Source organism: Zerene cesonia, unplaced genomic scaffold, assembly GCF_012273895.1.
Source record: "Zerene cesonia ecotype Mississippi unplaced genomic scaffold, Zerene_cesonia_1.1 Zces_u006, whole genome shotgun sequence".
NCBI classification, from domain to species: Eukaryota; Metazoa; Arthropoda; class Insecta; order Lepidoptera; family Pieridae; genus Zerene; species Zerene cesonia.
Genome location: NW_024045136.1, coordinates 1134804 through 1154638, shown reverse-complemented (window position 1 = coordinate 1154638; position 19835 = coordinate 1134804). Strand labels below are relative to the sequence as shown.

Below are 19835 nucleotides of genomic sequence, written 5' to 3'. Positions count from 1 at the left end.
CCACTATGACTTGGGTCTCTTCAAGAAAAGAGCGTACTCTTCCCTTAAAGGCCGGCAACACTCCCGCAACTCTCCAGGATGCGTGGACGCCTATGGGCGGCGTTAATCTCCGGTGACGCGCCTGCTCGTTTGCCCGCTATTATATAAAAAAATAAAAAAAAAAATATTTAACTGACTATTAATTAATGCGACAAACCATTCTGACACGAATTCATTGATTAATTGAAGAAGACTTTAAGTGCGTAGCATACGGGACGGCTGCACGCCGCGTTTTTTACACGCAGTGTCCACATTCGGCGGTTAAATACGACGGTTATACGTGCATTTTACACAGGAGTAGAACACGCGGCGTTCGCACATGGTGGTTACAAGTAGTGATAACATACAGTGCTCACATGCGGCGGTTAACACGACAGTTTTGAGACTACGAACAACGATCTTTTCTATTGTGGGAGTGCTCGACTCCGACGACGCTTCAGCACGAATTGGGCCAGCTCGCATCGGGGAAGTACCACAGCCACAGAAAACCGGCGTGAAATAATAGCTTGCTATTGTGTTTCGTACGGTGAGTGGGGGAGCTGGAGGTCCACACCCTTTTCCTTACCCTTCCCAGTCCTTTTCTTTATAACATTAGTAGGATTAATTGTAATGTTTTGTAAATAATTATTTGGGTTCATTGTACTCAAAAAATACAAAAACAGATTTATTTAAAAATGCAACATAAAACTCGCTCGCAAATTGCTGTCTTATGACTAAAAGTCATCTCTACCAGACATCCTGATATTATGGTATTGATATTATTATTAAAAAATATCACAGATGCTTTATACTTGTTATCCTTACTGTTATCCATTAATAATGTTAATTCGAAATTGTGTTTGTTTGTAAATATCCTATACTTCACTACATTAGTTATGGTACAATTTTTTCCCCTTTTATACCCTCGGGAGTAAAACTTATCAAAACTCTTAGCGAATGCCTACATTATAGTGGTTGACCAAACTTCAGCCATATCCGATAGTTTTGGATGTGCGTTGATAGATCGGTTAGTCCTATGTGTTTCGTATATTTAGAAGATTGTATAGATAAACCGAGCTCTCGTCTTTTAACAATAGACACTAGTTACGCCAACGGAACCCTAATGCAACGCTGAGTCGACGGTTTGCACGGGGACGTCTATTACTGTATCTAGCGAAACCTTTGGCGCGAAGTAATTTTAAGTTTTCATGTTAAATAAGTTTAGTATTATATTCATTACTTCTTAGCTCTTGCATCGTGCAAGCCATATTGTAATTATTATAATTAAAGTATTTTTATAAGTAAAATTCGACATTTTTTTTGGGGCCTCCGGCTATGTGAAATATAATTCACTTTATCAACATAAATACTGAGTTATTTATTTTTAATGTTTTGAAACATTTATGTTGGTACGAACAATATTTGCAGAATAAATTTCACAATAAACATAAGTACTTATTACAATATCGTTTATTGTTACATCATCATTGTGGAGTATTTAGCTCTCATATATAACATACTAGCTGCGCCCCGCAGTTTCACCCGCGTAAGTCCGTACGCCGAAGGAATATCGGGATAAAAAGTTGCGTATATGTTATTCCAGTTGTCCAGCTGTCTACGTACCAAATTTCATCGCAATTGGTTCAGTAGTTTTTGCGTGAAAGAGCAACAAACACACACACATCCTTACAAACTTTTACATTTATAATATTAGCAGGATTAGTAGGATAGGATAGCAGGATTTGATATATTTATTTTATTAATAAACTAGCTGGTCCCCGCGGCTTCGTTCGCGTGAACTTTGAACGAGAACAAACTGGAGGAACAACTGTTTCTCTTACCGAATTTCTCTTCTATTTATTTCTATTTTTTCTCTTCTATTTCAACCTCAAATGTTCCACATCTCGATTATGATAAGTCGACAAAAAATGCCCATCACACTGAACAACTTTTACTAAGACATCATTTCTATTTATGTTATAGCGGAGCTTGGCTCTTGGAGGACCACATCAGGTGTGTCAGATCTTTAAATTTATATTCTCAGCAGAAAATGCTTCTCACGTGTAACATGTTTTGCTATGTCATAATTTTTATATCACTAGTTTAGGTGGTCTGCTGCAGATCTGCATCAGGCGTTCAAGTAGCCAAATAAATTATAGCCCATGTGCTGCACAGATTTAATACCTATTAAATCATTCAAATCAGTCAAGTAGTTCCGGTGACCAGCGCGTACAAACAGACATGGAGACAAATATATTTTTTATTCATGCTCTATTATGATTTTTAATCCCTTCAATAACATTTTTTTTTATTTCTTGAATGTGCAGATCAGTTTTTTATTGTTTTTTTAATTTAAAATAGGTATAGACGATAACACTGTTTATTTAGTTAAATCAATGCATTTATTGCAAATTTATACTAGCAGCATTTAAAAATAAAAAACATACATTTTATTTATTACCTGCTTCCACAGCAACTTTTTCACATTCACATTTAAAATTCGAACTACGCACTGAATCGCTCCGTCTCAGTTACAAACTTATTCGAAACTAATCGTTTCCATCACACGATTATCAGCCTTATTTACGAGTGAACTACAAATTGTGATGTTTTAACTAATGATTCACATATTAGGGCGAAAATTGCGTAACAGTTGGCTTTTTGTGTATGCAATAACAACTCTTATTTGTTATAGGTACAGTTAAGAATTGTTTGAATTATTTCATAATATTGTGAAACATTGAACCGAGCGGCTAGCAATGATGATGAATCCATAGAGCCATAATATTTACTAATATCATAGTAATAAGTAGGTATCGTAGGTAACTTCGCCCTCTTCTATTTCTGGTACAGGTGCTTTCATAGAAACTTCTGGTAAAGTTACAAATAAACCGTATAGAATCTATTAGAAAATATATGGAAACAATCTGTAGATGTTATCTTTGTAAGGTTCGTTGTCTAGTACCACAGTACAAGTAATATTACTCTTTAGGTTATTTTAATGTTTGTATCACAGATAACATAACACTATGTTAGAATAAAATAAAAAGAAATTATATAGCCACAGATAATATAATAGTACCACAGGTAACATAATACTATATAGTACACTAGCTTGTTTATCTGTGTGTTATATGAAAAAACGTTGACCCATCCTGTTTACAACTGTGTCAACTGTTGCTTAACCTCGATTTTTTATTGATCGATGTTATAGCACCAACAGAAATACACCACCTTTTTCTCTTCAACTGTCTGACTATCACGGTTCATATAACAGACAGTGGAACATGTGTATATATGTATGCAATATGCATACAGACAGACGGTCAGCAAAGTCTTTGTAATAGCACAGATAACATAATACTATACTAGTAATAGGGTCCTGCGCTGTAGACACGGAACCCTAAAACATTTTTACATGAGAGGACGGTGATAGATTTTCTTCGTCGTATAGCTACGATGTTATAATCTAATATATAAAATTCTCGTGTCACAGTTTTCGTTGCCATACTCCTCCGAAACGGCTTGACCAATTTTGATTAAATTTTTTGTGCTTATCCGGTATCTTTGTGAATCGGCCAACATCTATTTTTCATCCCCCTAAATGATCAGAGTAAGGCAGAACAGCGTTTGCCGGGTGCAGCTAGTTATTTTTATAAAAAACCTCAAATTGTCAGAATTACACCAAATTTAAATGGCCTAATAGAAGGCACCAGCTTTCAAATGAAATTAAACATAATACTGGTTATCCTAGTAAAAATCTACGAGATAAGAAAATGATGAAAATAGATACATATTTTATTAGTGAAAAAATGCTAAAAGGTTCTTAAGAACCTCCACATTCTTTAAAAACGCTATAAATAGCAAATAATCTGCTTAATCTTTATATATCCTACTAACTATATATATTAATGCGAAAGTTTGTAAGGGTGTGTGTGTGTTTGTTGCTCTTTCACGCAAAAATTACTGAACCGATTGCAATGAAATTTGGTACGTAGACAGCTGGATAACTGGAACTTTTTATCCCGATATTCGTACGGGATACGGACTTACGCGGGTGAAACCGCGGGGCGCAGCTAATATAAAATACGTGTCACGTTGTTTGTCCGCTACTACTCAACCGATTCTAATCAAATTTGCATTCTATGTGCAGTTTGATCCAACTTAAGCGATAGGATAGTTTACATTACTTCAATTACGATAAATGACTACCCGGGCGGAGCTGGGGCGTGCAGCTAGTTAATAAATAAAAATTACATTTCTCATCACGGGACTCTAAATTTACGCATCAATGAATTGTAGACGCTATCTCTATTTGCTTATAACACAAGTATCCAATGTGTATCACATATCATCATGTCAATGACCCTAACTATAGTCTAGTTGATAGACTATACATCAAATCTATACAAATAAATCTGAAGTTTGTTGAACGCATCTATCTCCAGAACTACTGGTCCAATTTGCACAAAAAAAAAATTTCTATCCGTGTTCGACAGCCCATTTATTGAGGGCGGACTGCTAGCTATATATTTAAATCAAATTAAAATACTTTATTGTGCACCAAATCACGCAGAAATAAAATCTATAAATTAACTCTATACAAACACAACAGGCGGTCTTATCGCTAAAGTAGCGATCTCTTCCAGACAACCTGGTGGACAAGGAGACTATTAATTATTAATATAATAAATAATATTCCTTCTAGTCTTTCGCCCACGGCTTCTGTCCTAATTCGTCAAATTCTAATGCTAAGTTAGTCAAAATCGACTCTCAAGGAGTTGGTTACAAACATAATATGGGCGAAGCATGTCAAAAAAAACTCAATTGTCTCATTCATTTTAATTTCTATACAGCTAAAATGAAATAAAACAATATTCACAATTTTATATCCTAAGCTACACCCTACAATAAACACTATAAAATCTATTCAGCCGTTTCTACATCTTTCAGATTCTGTTTTTCAAACATCAACCTCAATTGCTCTGTTGCAGTTAAAGGCAGTCTGTTGTTGGCACCAAACTTAGGGTCCGGCAAAGTTGCTATGTTCAATTCGGGATCCTTGAATGTGAATGGGGTCCAGGGCCCCTGGATGGAAGGGTAGTTTGTGTACTGGTATTTTCGCAGTCTCGTAGCCGCTACGTCTCCTTGCTGAGTGCGAAGGTTTTCGATCCACTTCGTTATCTCTGAATGAGTTTTTTGGTGCACACTCATCCATACCCTGTCACCATTTACTGTAAGTAAAAAATGTATGTTAAAAATAAATTCATAAGTATCTGAAACATTTTTAAGAATAACAATTATTAGAAGGTAGAATAATACAAGGAAGCATTTAATTGGGATATATAATACCATATCAACCAAGTCAGATCATACCCTGGTTGTATTCCAAATTTCATCAAAATCTGTACCGTAGTTTCAGCGTGATTGACGGACAAACGTCCAAACAAACAAACTTTCACGTTTATAATGTTAGTGTGATTTCAATGTGATCTTGAAGCAATTGAAAGTTGGCAGAATCAGCCAATAATTCAGTACTTACAATATTCAGCGACAACCACTGGCGATCTGTGTCTGCGAGGCTTAAGGTATACCACCACACCAGGGTTCTGTTTTGCGAAGTCAACCAGATCTTGTTCTATGAAATCTCTGTAATATTAAATTTAACCAATATTTATTTATTTGCATTGATTTATTTGCATTTAATCAATATTTATTTATTTGCATTGATACACGGATATAGGACATACAGTTAGTATTATTGCCAAGTTAGCTTATTAACTAGTGGTCCGTCCTGTTTTTTTCTTTTTTTATGCCATAGTCAGTAATAGAGCTGTTGGGTCGCCTGATGGTAAGCGCTACCACCGCACGTGAACATTTGGAGAGGCGTAAGGTCAATTGCTGACTTTTTTCCTCTACAAATGGATTGCCGACTTTCATTGGGAAGGAATTAGGAAAGGATTGATGAGAGGAATAAAGGAAAGGACTGGGAAGGGTAAGGAAAAGGATATGGCCCTTCGCTCGAGGTACATATATAGCCTATAGGCGCCATCAATAAATGGGCTATCTAACACTCAAACAATTTTTCAAATCGAACAGTAGTTCCTGAGATTAGTGCGTTCAAACAAACAAACAAACTCTTCACCTTTATAATATTAGTATTTTGGATTAATAAATTAGGAAGACTCATGCTTTATATGCATACTAGCTTATCATTTCGGGGTATGAAAAATTGATTTTGAGTAATTAGTGATACTCAGATTTACCTATATGCACACAACATGCTATAATAATCGGTCCAGCCGTTTTGGAGGTGCATGGAAACAAACATTATATCATAAAAATAATTTAATTTATTATTATATTATATATCTGGAGAATAGGTATTTTAAATTTTACATGAAGGTCTGAAATGAGTAAAAAACTGAAATTCTTCTGTTTTATGTCGTTGATTTAAAACATCGTGTCGTGTATGTGTTTTTTTAAAGCGGAATATAATATTTTTCCTTCTTTGTAAATTTGAATTAAGTGTTTATTTTTCCTACCTAATACCGCGGCTGCCTCCATGACTTTTACAAAATTTCAGCACAATTCGTTGTAATTGACATACGTAACGGCCCACACCATTTTGAAGTGGTGCTCTAACAAAACCAGACTTCAAGAATAAATTACTATTAGACATTTTCAGTAAATATTTCACAAGTGATGTTTTTAGTTATGAATTTTAAGGTTAGATTTTAGAAATACAGATGTCAGATAGGGAACACCAAAATATGTCAATTGTTATATGTCAAATTGACACATTATTTATGCCCTAAAAATCTGCGTTCACCATTTTATTTATCCAAGCCATTAAATCTTAACAAAAAAAAATCTCCAATAATCTCACGAATTTGACTGATTCTGGCGGGAGTTTAAAAAAGCGCGGCTCACAATTTTGATTTAATTAAAAAAATATAAACTATTTACAAAAAATAGTATAAATAGGAAAATTATAAATAAATAAAGCGTATTGATAATAAATGTGGATGGGAAAGAGGGGAGCGGCGACAACCCGCACATCTCTAAGAAGAGACTGGTACTGGCGGCGGAGGTGGTGAGAGTGACTCCCCTTTTCTAACTTTTCGTAATTATAAAAGGCTTTATCCCGAGAATAATATGAACACAGAATGTAAGGTTTTCGTCGAAAGCAAAAACTTACAGGAAAAAATAGGAAATAAAAGCCCCGTTTATTTGATTCATATATTTCTAATATTAAAGGTGTGGTGACACTGAGGCGTATTAGCGACAACAAAATAGTTGTGGTCTTCAAACCAACACGCCCAATAATTTTCTTAACAACAATTTTCTGGATACATATGATATAAAAGCATAATACCTATATTCCAGCAGCCCAAATTGAAAAAACTAGTATAATTAGATTTTTACCATCTAATTTGTCGAATAAAGAAGTATTTACAAAATTAACTTCCAAATATGAAATTACTAGCTGCGCCTCGCGGTACCCGCGTTTGTCTGTATCCCGTAAGAATATCGGGATAAAAAGTTGCCTATACGTTATTCCAGTTGTCCAGATATCTACGTACCAAATTTCATTGCAATCGGTTCAGTAGTTTTTGCGTGAAAGAACAACAAACACACACACATCCTTACAAACTTTCGCATTTATAATATTAGCAGGATTGCAGTTCGTGGATTTCTGAAAAAAGTAGGTAATGAGTTAATTGGAACTCCGACTGTTAGTATCACATTTCTGACAAATTCATTACCTGAGAATGATCAATATGATTTTTTTTCAAACAGAGTTTTTGACTATGTTCCCCCTCTTGAACAATGTTACTGATGTTTTAAATTTAATCATTCTGCAAAAATATGTAACAGCAAACAGCATTGTTCAATCTGTTTAGGCGATCATACATATAAAGAATGTAATAAACCAGATGAGACTTACTGTGTGAATTGCAGTGGACCTCATTTAGCTATTTCCAAAGTATTTCCCATTAAAATGAGTAAAATTTTAGAGAAGAAAAATAAAATAACATATGCTTGTGTTGCTATGACAAAGAAAGTACTGACTTCCCTCCTCTGCTATCACGTGGCATCCCTGTAAATAAAAATGTAAATAATGAAAATATTTTGCCCAAACCTGTAAATAAATCTGTAAATATTAAGCCTGCATCAAATACTGTAAATATTCAGGATATAAAATCACAAATAATTGGAAAAAGTGATGTACTTATTGCCCTGATACATACTAGTCCAGATAGGCAATAAAAATGATGATGAACCAATTAAAGATGTTCTTATCTTAACTTGTTCATTAATTAAAGATGTTCTTATTAAAAATTTGTCAACACAATGGCTATAGAAACTCATAGAATTATATATTATATATATATAATTATATATAATTATATCCCTCTTTATGTATTGCATAATTCAATGTCCAAGGTTTAAATAATTTATTTGTGCAAGATTTTCTTAGAAATACAATCTGATTCTTCAAATATCAAAAAACAATCTCACTGGCCTTGTTACACTCATTCATATAAAAGTATTATACATCCTACTGAAATTTTATCTAAGCCAATTGATAACAATTCTGACTTTCTAGCATTCTTAGAAGAGAACTAAGACTATACTGTCTAGACTGATGGTAGTAAAGGTTCGGATAATGTTAAAAGTGCAGTCTAGGATCCCCAAAGGAGTATTGCTCAAAGCTTTGTTCTACACCAAGTGTTCTATTTTTACAGCAGAGGTATATGCAGTTTTTGAAGCTTTAAAATTGATTAGTTGTGTAAATAATTGTAAATATTTTCTAATCTTAACAGATTATTTAAGTCTCATAAATAGTCTAAATTTTGTAAATCTAAAAAGCCGATAAAACTGCATATGAAGGGATCAATGCTCATAATGTCAGAAATGTGGTGCCTGTCTCTATGACCGATTATTATCACGATGTAAATGTCTCCTTATCGTATGTGGTTAGAATTCTGGAACGAGGATCAGAAAATTAAAGAAAAATGGTATGGAAATATTCAAGAGAATTTACAGAAGACCTTGGTACGATGAGCTGGATATAGCTAGCCGTGAGTTTATCACCACAATCAACAGATAACTATTTGGCCACAACAAAGCACACGTACTCCTTGCAAGACTAAATATAATTAATAACAATATATGCACCTTCTGTAATGAAAAAGTCTGTGATATGAATCATATTTTCTTCAACTGTCAAAACCATATGTTTATATTTCATAGTAGTAGAATAGAATAATAGAAGAAAGTGATACCTCCCGCCGCCAGTTGTGTGATCTGTTAAAAAAAAACAAAAAGTGTTATAGTGCGTTATATAAATACATTAATAATACTGATGGAACGATCTAAGGAAAAAATAAGTTATTACAACAAATACGTGTAAATACATAAAATTAAAGAAATTTGTTATCAAAAATAAGACTAGGCTTAAAAGTCACGTAACCAAGCTAAAAAGTTAAAAAAAAAACGAATTTGACTTTTTAATCCGTTGCCTAGCAACGAAATTGTTTACTCAATAATCGTGCAGTAATCTGTTATCTTATTTAAATGAACAGCAAATATATATAAAAAATGAGCGGTGAAACGATATACGAACAACCAAGGCGATACAATGCAGCTCCGATGCGAGTACATGACTATCTATACGGTATGTTTATTCAATTTTTAATATACCCTCTACGGATGTTTTTATTAAAGTTCCGCACCAAGAGTGAAAAAACACCCTATATATATTCAGAGTCCGGTGTCTGTCTGTCGGCCTGTCTTTTTTTATCCTATATATGCTCAAATGGTATCACCACCGCCCATGAACATTTAGAAGAGAAAGAAGAAGCAGCCTTACGCATCTGCAAATGGATTTCCAACTTTAAAAGGTGTGTGATAAAGAAAGGATTTATGAGGGGATTAGAGGAAAGGACTGGCAAAGGTAAGGAAAATAATACAAGTCCTCAGCTACCCCAATCACCGAACGAAATACAGTAGTTGTTATAGTATTTTCTTGTGTTTGATTTCACGCGAGTATTATACATTTAGAAATTACATTTTTTTTTACGGATTTTCAGTCTCCCCGTGACCACGCTCGCTGTAAAGTGTTCGAAACGTCGGGTTAATAATATAATGAATAAATCAGGTTTAAAGATCCGTTAAAAAGTTTTTAATTTCTACAGTAGTTGTTATTTCACGTCAATCTTATGTCGGGTGAGGTTCCCCCATAGATTATACACTTATATACTGGTATAGATTGGTCACTCGAAGCATAGATTATACACTTATATACTGGAGTTCCCCGGTACAAGCTGACCCAATTCGTGCTGAAGCGTAGTTTCTCGACTTCCACATTCAAAATTATATGGCTTAATTGCTATAGCTACGCTTTTGATAGAATCAAAGTTTAATTTTAAGTTTTATAGATTTGAAATGCTTTTTATATATGAGAAATTTTTTGAAAGAATAGAAAAAATTCGATCACGGGGCGGGATTCGAACCCGCGTTTCTTGCCTAACCGTAGCAACGCCTAGCCTCTCGGCCACCCGTGATCCCGCCACAGTAATCGAATTTCTTCTACTCTGAGTCAAAGTAATTTTTTTTTTATAATTGGACAGCGCAGCGTAAGCTGAGATGTGTTCTAAGATGGAGCGCGCTTCCCTGGCAGGTATCCGTTCAATGTTCTCTTGAAGACCTCCAGATTGTACTCGTCGGGGAACACAGACTCAGGAAGCATGTTCCAATCCCTTGCGGTTCGAATAAAGAATGTGGTATCGAACCGCTCAGTCCGGGTACATGGAACGTCCACCAAATAGCGGTGCCTAGAGTCTGTGAACAATCGCAAATACGTTTGGATTACACATTCAAAATTAGCTTTTTGTTGTAGATTCAGCGTATATCGTGTCTGGTGCCAGGGACTACGCGCGAACTGCATTTAAAGCTGCCATGGCATCTGCGCAAGTGGTCAGTGTTTTTTGGCTTCGCACGCGCCGTCTAAAGCGTTACAGATTATCAAAAAATATTCAAAATTCAAAATTGTTTATTTGGAACGAAATTACATAGTGTACTTAAACCAAAATTAACGAATTATCCTTCCTACTATCCTACTAATATTATAAATGCGAAAGTTTGTAAGGATGTGTGTGTGTTTGTTGCTCTTTCACGCAAAAACTACTCAACCGATTGCAATGAAATTTGGTACGTAGACAGCGGGACAACTGGAATAACATATAGGCAAATTTTTATCCCGATATTCCTACGGGATACGGACTTACGCGGGTGAAATCGCGGGGCGCAGCTAGTGTACTATAAAGCTTCCTAGAAAACAACGTACTCTGTTGGTGTAAACAGAATGAAAATTGGTACAGTAGTTTTTGGGTTTCGAGACAAACAAATAGACGCGGGGGAGGTACACAGTTAAATGATTTGTTAGCCAAAGATCTTGTTTATAATATATATTTAACTAGCTACACACCCCGGCTCCGCCCGGGTAGTCAATTATCACAATAGAAATAATATAAACTATCGTATCATTTAAGTTGGACCAAACATCTTCTATCTTTTAATTTGAACATGGCGTGCAAATTTCATTAAAATAGGTTGAGTAGTTTAGGAGTCCATAGCGGACAAACAAACGCGACACGTAACTTATATATATTAAGTTATATCTTAATCTAGCGGTTCGTCCCGGCTTCGTCCGCAGTACGTAAATACCTATAGTCTATAGTATTACATTATGTTTATAGTGTAATAAACCACTTTTCTCATATACTAAAACACTGTTCTAATGTCCTGTCCTTCGCGCATGTAAGCAAATAAACAAAAAAATTTGCAACTTCGGCTTGGGCCAGTGAATATTTCAAAAAATGTCTCATTTCTTAATTTCGAATATTATGGTCTACTTTTTTTCTCAGCTTCATCAATTATATATTATTTTTTCGTTATGTTTGCAGGTTATTCAACCAGTCTACAAGACAATGTTTTCCGAACTGCGGAAATTCCCAAGAATGCAAGTTGGTTAGTACTATTCTTATATAATAACTAGTGGTACGCCCCGGCTTCGCTCGTGGTACATATATAGTCTATAGTGAAGTCCCGTGTCCCCTACCGGGGTATGGGTCAGATGATGTTCATCTGTTTCACTGATCGATTTTCTTTACGGACAAGTAGGTGATCAGCCTTCTGAGTCACGCCAGACCAGACCGAGACTTATTTTTGCTCGGTTCTACGCTCACGCGTTAACCACTGTGCCAAGGAGGTCATATAGCCTATAGCCTTCCTCAATAAATGGGCTGTCTAACACTGAAAGAATTTTTAAAATCGGACCAGTAGTTCCTGAGATTAGTGCGTTCAAACAAATAAACAAGCTCTTCGGCTTTATAATATTAGTATAGATTCTATATCTTAGTAGTCTTTTGCCCGTGACATCGCTCGCGCGGTTAAGCAGAATTGTCAGTTGTCATACATATCACATTGTCATTTTCAATTTAGCGCCATCTATCGGAATTTATTAATTTCAGAGTGATTCGAATTACTGGATTTTCTCATTCGAATGAGATCTTGAACTGTGGTAACAAGCAGCTTATGTCACTGTCCAAACCTGTCGGCAGACACAAAAATCATACCATAAGTAAATTTTGTTGCGATGTGAAAGTAAGACAACCCGTCTTGCATTTATATATTACTGTCTGTTCGTACATATATGTCATTCAGTGAAGTTGCAGCTTTGAAATGGTGAAAGAATTTTTGAAATCGGTCCCGTAGATTTTGAGTTTATCTATTACAATAAAGAAACGAAAATACAAATTCTTCATAATATTAATGTAGACTGAAGATATCATATATATTACTAGCGCGGTTTCACCCGCGTAAGGCCGTATCCCGTAGGAATATCGGGATAAAAAGTTGCCTATATGTTATTTCAATTGTCCAGATGTCTACGTACCAAACTTCATTGCAATCGGTTCAGTAGTTTTTGCGTGAAAGAGCAACAAACACACACACACATCCTTACAAACTTTCGCACTTAGTAGGACTAAAGATATTATTATAGTATATAACATCCTGTGGCAAAATGAAAGTGGTATTTATCCATCGAAAATGGAGAATCTTTGACCCCAGTATACGTGAATGAACGGCCGGTAAGGTCCTTAATTGATCCTATCGGAAAGTTGCATATATACTTAAGGATTGAAAAATCTTCGCTTGCGCGATTCAGTTGTATCACTACAATACTATTATTTTATTCAATAGGTTTTCAAACAACTTAAACACAATAATAGCAGCAGAAATTAATGTTCAATTAATAATGTTGTATGTATAAATCTATTCTTTGGATACACAAATTATTTATGTTATATCACAATACCCAACATTCTCCTGAAAATAGAGGAAAAACACAATGGTATGGTATGAGTATTCGCTTAATACTAGAATAGATTTGGTACTCCAAACCCTAAAACTTGAAATAATGCTTGCATCTTTTTAAATCTTCATTTAAAGAGCTTATTCTCAATGATCGTATAAATATCTCGCTCAAGTACAAACAAACATATCTAATACATAATTAACATAAGATACATGGAGACTGATCTAAAGAGAAACTTATTTTATACAGATTAACTATATTCTTCATTTCCTGCGAATAACTTACACAAAAGAATGTTAGCGTCATCAAATATTTTTAATATTTTACATTGTTTTTAAGATATTTAATCATTACAACACTTGAAGACAATCCAATCAAGACACTATATTATCATTTATTTATCCTTAGCAAATGGTTGACATGGCTGCCGGAATAATTTCCATACACGTTCGCAGTGTACCATCCGAACTGCCGTCTCCCCCACCACGTGGACCGTTCGTACGGCGCCTACTTGCAGCGCGTGCGCGAAGTTAGAAACGTGCCTGCGCCGGAGCTGGCCGGCAAGGATCGTTTCAAGTTTTGCGCCACGTGAGATGAGTTTGTTGTTTTTCGACGTGACAAGTAGAACGTAGAAATCGCATAAGAATAACGACATAAACAGTTTTGATAGTGTCCAGTTTCCATGTCCTCACCCCTGTCCAGGTCTATTCCTTCATTCCAATCGTCAATCCTGCCCTCATCCCTTACCCGTTAAAAGCGTGTAGTGAATTCGCAGAGGCACTACTTGTGCGAATTTTCATGGGCGGTGGTGATCGCTCGATCAGGCGAACCACCAGCTCAGTTGCCCGCTATGACATAAAAAACAATAGTACGTTAAAAAAGAATTATAAACAATGAATCGAATAATTTTCAGTCCGAGTTAAAGAGAAAAGAGCCTACATTATTTAGACCATACCATGTATTTTATTTGAAGCAAAAGTAAATTTATATTACATAAAAAAAATATCAATCAAACGAGTCGGCTCATATTCTGACAATTACAATGACACTGCCAATTATGGCATACTAGCTGCGCCCCGCGGTTTCACCCACGTAAGTCCATATCCCGTAGGAATATCGGGATAAAAAGTTGCCTATATGTTATTCAATTGTCCAGCTGTCTACATACCAAATTTCATTGCAATAGGTTCAGCAGTTTTTCTGTGAAAGAGCAACAAACACACACACATCCTTACAAACTTTTGAATTTATAATATTATAGTAGGAAGTAAGATGTATATAATTATTTAAGTACCTACTTATGTGACCTCCATTGCTTTTTCCCTTTTGTTATGCGTATGTGTCCATGCTAAACGTATTATCTTCCTTTATTTCTTTCGTAATTATTTTCAAAAATTTCCAGCCCCAAGAAACTGCTGCCAGTGCCGAGTGCGACACCAGACTTCCACCCGCCCACACCAAGCTACGGACCAGCACCAAGCAAACCCAGGAATAGGGGCACTCAGAGTTTGTATAGGTGAATGTATATTTATTATAAAACTAGATTGATCCTGCGGCTTTTCTCGCGTTACTTAGCCTTTATGCTAGACTATAATTCAATCACTACATAGTATAAAACAAAGTCGCTTTCTCTGTATGTCCCTATGTATGCTTAAATCTTTAAAATGACGCAACGGATTTTGATAGGGTTTTGTTTTTAATAGATAGAGTGATTCAAGAGATAGGTTTATATGTGTAATAACATCTATTTAACTGCTCCGAAACGCGTACGAAGCAGTGCAGTGGTGGCTCAGTGGTGAGAACCTCGGACTTCAAAAATCGATAAGTCGGGGTTCGAGACCGGGCGAGCGTGCAGGAAATAAATTGATTTTTCAATTTATCTGCACATGTAGATAACATCACCACTGCTCACGGTGAAGGGAAACATCGTGAGGAAACCGGCATGTCCGAGAATCAAAAGTTCGACGACATGTGACATCTGCCAACCCGCAAATGGCCAGCGTGGTGGATTATGGCCTGATCCCTCATAGGAGGCCTGTGTCCCAGCAGTGGGAACATATATGGGCTGATGATGATGATGATGATGATAATATGTATATTTTTTTGGCACAGAAACCGATTCACGTTCAGAGCCAACATGGTGATTTGAGTATTTTCATTAGAACCACAACGCGAGCTAATTTTCCACTTTTTTCATTTTTAGCCAAATATTAAAAACTGTAATTTGAAGGGGCACTTATCTGATATATATGTGCCTTAATTAGGCCCGCCACTCAGCGTACTGACACTGATTTTCAGTGGATGCCTTATGCCTTATTGACAGCGGATGTGTTCATGCTCAAACTATTAAATTTATGAATGTTTTGTTAAATATAATACATGTACATATTTATAATACGTGTGTAAATAATATATACATACATACTGAAACTTCGTAATTTTTAAGTTTCAATACGCTGTTATTTGAATAGTTTTCCATAAAACACATTTCATTGTGAAGCGTTGTATAAGGACAGACGAAACATAACTGAACAAAAATTCTGCTCAATAAAGCCGTAGAAAGATTTTTGCTTCGATTAATTTTCGAGCGTGATTAATCTTAGCTGCGCCCCGCGGTTTTACCCACGTAATAACTTGACGTCATGTAGCCAAAAACCTTCCTCGCTGAATGGGCTAACTAACGCTGAAAGAATTTTTCAAATCGGCTCAGTAGTTCCTGAGATTGGCGCGTTCAATCAAACAAACTCTTCAGCTTATAATATAAGTATAGTTTAGTGGGATACGCTGAGAAAAATTTTTCACTTTGTAGAGAGTCATCAGCGCAGACGGTCCCGTGGCAACCGGACGCAAAACAAGCAGACACTTGCGAGCAGAAGCCGGAAGTGCTGTTCTTGGATAACTTACAATGGGGTGAGATCTCTCATCATCTTTTCTTATGTCATTGTCGCTATCGGAGCTGATGGTACGCCTGATGGTAAGCGCTACCACCGCTCATGGACATTTGTAGAGCTTAAGGTCGATTGCAGACCTTACGCACCCACAAATGGATTGCCGATTTTAAACTGAAAAGGGATTGAGAAAGGATCGAGGATTGGAATTCAGGAAAGGTGGAAAACTGGGAAGGATCTCCTTCAATAGGGTAAGACAAGAAGGCCCTTTTCCATTTGCAATAAAGTTGATAATCCATTGTACAGGTCTATTTATTCTATTTTTTCTTTGGGGGAGGCCTATGTCCAACAGTGGACGTCCTAAAAGGCTGCAACGAGAATTTATTCTATTTATTTAGGTCCTCTTTGCTTTGCTTATATTCAGAGAGGTGGTGGTCGCTTACCACTAGGTAATACACTGCCTTGTCAAATCACTACATAGTATAAAACAAAGTCGCTTTCTCTGTCCCTATGTCCATATGTATGCTTAAACCTTTAAAACTCCGCAACGGATTTTTATGGGGGTTTTTTTTAAATAGACAGAGTGATTCAAGAGGAAGTTTCATATGTATAATAACATCTGTTAAACTACTCCGTATTAACGCGTGCGAAACCGCGGGCAAAAGCTAGTATAAAATATAAGATAAATCGCTTCTATAGGTTTATATTTTATCGCCGAAAGATTGTAAAAACTCATCAGATCTGAGAAATTTTTAAAGAATAGGAAGGAAATCGATCGAACCTGCGTCATTTCACCGGCTTCCCGGCACGTCGCAAGGAATGCTCGCATTTTCTATTTAATGTAGCTTTTTCTATTTAATGTAGTTTTTCTATTTAATGTAGCTTTTTCTATTTAATGTAGCATTTTATATTTAATGTAGCATTTTCTATTTATACTCTTATATATATTTTTTTGTTTGCACCTTCCTGTCAAACTACAGTCTTACAGGTCCCTTAATTTTATGGTTGCCTGGTTGAGATTGCTTTTTAACATTCAGGCCGCTTTTTGTGCACTCACCATACGTCTTTGATTTAACTAGTATGTTTCGTATTTTTGGATTGTACAATAAAGTATTTTAAGTGAATTAATAGCATTCGTCCGTTTTACGTCGGCGTGTGGTACTTTCCCGGTGCGAGCTGGCGCAATTCGTGCCGAAGCGTGCTCGACTCACACAACCAAACACACAACTCACATCTGATGAGGAATGTCAATGATCCACCAGGTCCCGGCTGCCCGTACCGAGTCGGAGATCTACCAGCTGACTTCCATACAACGGAGATTATAAATAAGTGTGTATATTTAATTTTTAGTTTAATAGAATTGAAATCATATCCTAGTTCCTATCCTACCAATCCTACTATCCTATCCTACTACTAATCCTACTAATATTATAAATGCGAAAGTTTGTAAGGATGTGTGTCTGTTTGTTGCTCTTTCACGCAAAAACTACTGAGCCGATTGCAATGAAATTTAGTACGTAGATAGCTGGATAACTGGAATAACATATAGGCAACGTTTTATCCCGATATTCCTACGGGATACGGACTTACGCGGGTGAAACCGCGGGGCGCAGCTGTCCGATCAAAATGGATCAAAATCGAGTCTTAAAGAGTCGGTTACATACAAACGTACAAATTATGGTAATATAATAGTGTTAAAATCATTATTTCCAGGATGCGTCACGCGAGAAAATGGACGGAATTGGTTGAGAAGGGCCAGTTCCCGCGCTGGATGAAGAAACAGGACGCCATCATCACCGATATTGAGACCAAGGATTGGATTTTCAGAGAGGCGGTAAAGCATTCGTTTATTGTTACAGCACCAATTACGAATTATGGTATTTTTGACACTTTACTTTGTCTGATGATGATGATGATTATGATGATGATGAGGATGATGATGATGATCATGATGATGTATTATTATTTCTCTTTGTTTTTTCTTACATAGGAAATAGACGAACTGCAGGATATACGTCTCTCGCTCTTGCACAAATTGCAAAGCGACAAACGGCAGAAGCAAACCACGCGGGTCGGCAAGAAACTCGCCAAGCTGTGGGCCTGCAAGAAGACGGACATGGAGAGGAAGATCGACCACATCCGACGCACCAGGGATAGGGGTGTGTGGTCGGAGTGTGTACTAGGTGTTGATGTGTTGGTCGCAGAAATAATTCCTCGTGTGTGTGTCGTGTGTGTGTCGTGTTTTTAATATAGCGCCATCTAGCGGAATTAAAAAAAATGGTGTGTTCCAATTTGTTTTATGTCACTGTCGGCAATGGAGCTGGTGGGTCAGCTGATGGTAAGTGCTACCACCGCCCATGGACATTTGGAGAGGCGTAAGGTCGATTGCGGACCTTACGCCTGTACAAATGGAATAGACTTTAAATTGAAAAAGGGACTAAGAAAGGATTGACGAGAGGAATAAAGAAAAGAACTGGGAAGGGTAAGGGAAAGGATGTGGTCTACCCAAATGTGCATTTTAATGGATTTTACCTTAAGTAAGGCATGTTTCCCCACTATAAAAATCGCCTATGTCACTCTGTAGCCTCCTAACATTAATACTAGCTTTCGACGCGCGGTTTCGTCCGTGATCAAAGGAAATTCTCATGTGAATGACGCTATGTCACTCTTTAGCCTCCTAACTATATACAGACACAAAAATCGTAACAGAAATTCGGTAGGTTGTGACGCGAATGAATGACAAACACACAGATCTTAGTATTTATTTGTTTGTCCATGCTTTGGTTAAAATTTCAAATTGACACTAACCTAGGTTGAATTATAGGCGGTCATATCGCTAAAAAATAATTTATTCCAGACTACCTACGGAGATTTAAATAAACGATAGCAGTAGCAATAGTAATGTTTATATACTAGCTGTAGGTACGCTCCGGCTCCGTCCGGGCAGTCATTTATCGTAGATAGATAGATGGATAGATAGATAACTGTTTATTTGTATCAATACAAAAAAACAAATACAAAAAAGACACAAACGGTTGTTGTTGGACTCGACCCAATTACGTACAAATACGGCGGCCTTATCGCTAAGATAGCGATCTCTTCCAGGCAACCTTAGATAATTATCCTATCTATTAAGTTGAATCAATCTGCACATGATGTTCAAATTTGATTAAAATGGGTTGTGTAGTTTATGGAGTCCATCGCGGTCAAACAATGTGACACATAATTTATATATATTACGACTAGCAGACACGGCGAACGCTGTTCTGCCTTACTCTTATCATTTACACACAAACTTTGATAAGAATCAATTAACTCACTACAATTAAGTTCTTGAAATTGTGGCTGGGCATTTTATATATAAGATAGCTGAACTAGCAAATCCTGCGAACTCCCTTTCGCCAATTTTCTTTGCTATAAGCCTCACGGAGTCCGAGACCTTTCCAACGAATGCATAACCGTGGAAATCGGTTCGTGCGTTCTGGAGTTATCAGCTAGATGGAGATATAGCCTCAGGAAGATGGATAACTCCCCCCCCC

The 19835-nt window shown here is 36.4% G+C and overlaps 2 protein-coding genes across 2 annotated transcripts in view; one reads left to right on the top strand and one right to left on the bottom strand.

Moving 5' to 3' along the window:
• Positions 1–4854: 4854 nt before the first annotated feature.
• On the bottom strand, positions 4855–6798 carry LOC119838913 (39S ribosomal protein L43, mitochondrial). The gene is made up of 3 exons (XM_038365055.1): positions 6564–6798; positions 5561–5667; positions 4855–5252 (listed from the first exon to the last, which is right to left on the bottom strand). The coding sequence occupies exons 1-3, from the start codon at positions 6698–6700 to the stop codon at positions 4945–4947; spliced, it is 552 nt and encodes a 183-aa protein (XP_038220983.1). The 5' UTR covers positions 6701–6798; the 3' UTR covers positions 4855–4944.
• Positions 6799–10686: 3888 nt separating this feature from the next.
• LOC119838885 overlaps positions 10687–19835 on the top strand; it is a 30270-nt gene continuing 21121 nt past the window's right edge. The window contains exons 1-9 of the mRNA XM_038365028.1: positions 10687–10708; positions 10928–11004; positions 11994–12057; positions 13864–13996; positions 14811–14924; positions 16218–16318; positions 17559–17625; positions 18010–18130; positions 18287–18514. Coding sequence (XP_038220956.1) covers positions 10687–10708; positions 10928–11004; positions 11994–12057; positions 13864–13996; positions 14811–14924; positions 16218–16318; positions 17559–17625; positions 18010–18130; positions 18287–18514 — 927 coding nt within the window. The remainder of the gene's footprint in view (positions 10709–10927; positions 11005–11993; positions 12058–13863; positions 13997–14810; positions 14925–16217; positions 16319–17558; positions 17626–18009; positions 18131–18286; positions 18515–19835) is intronic.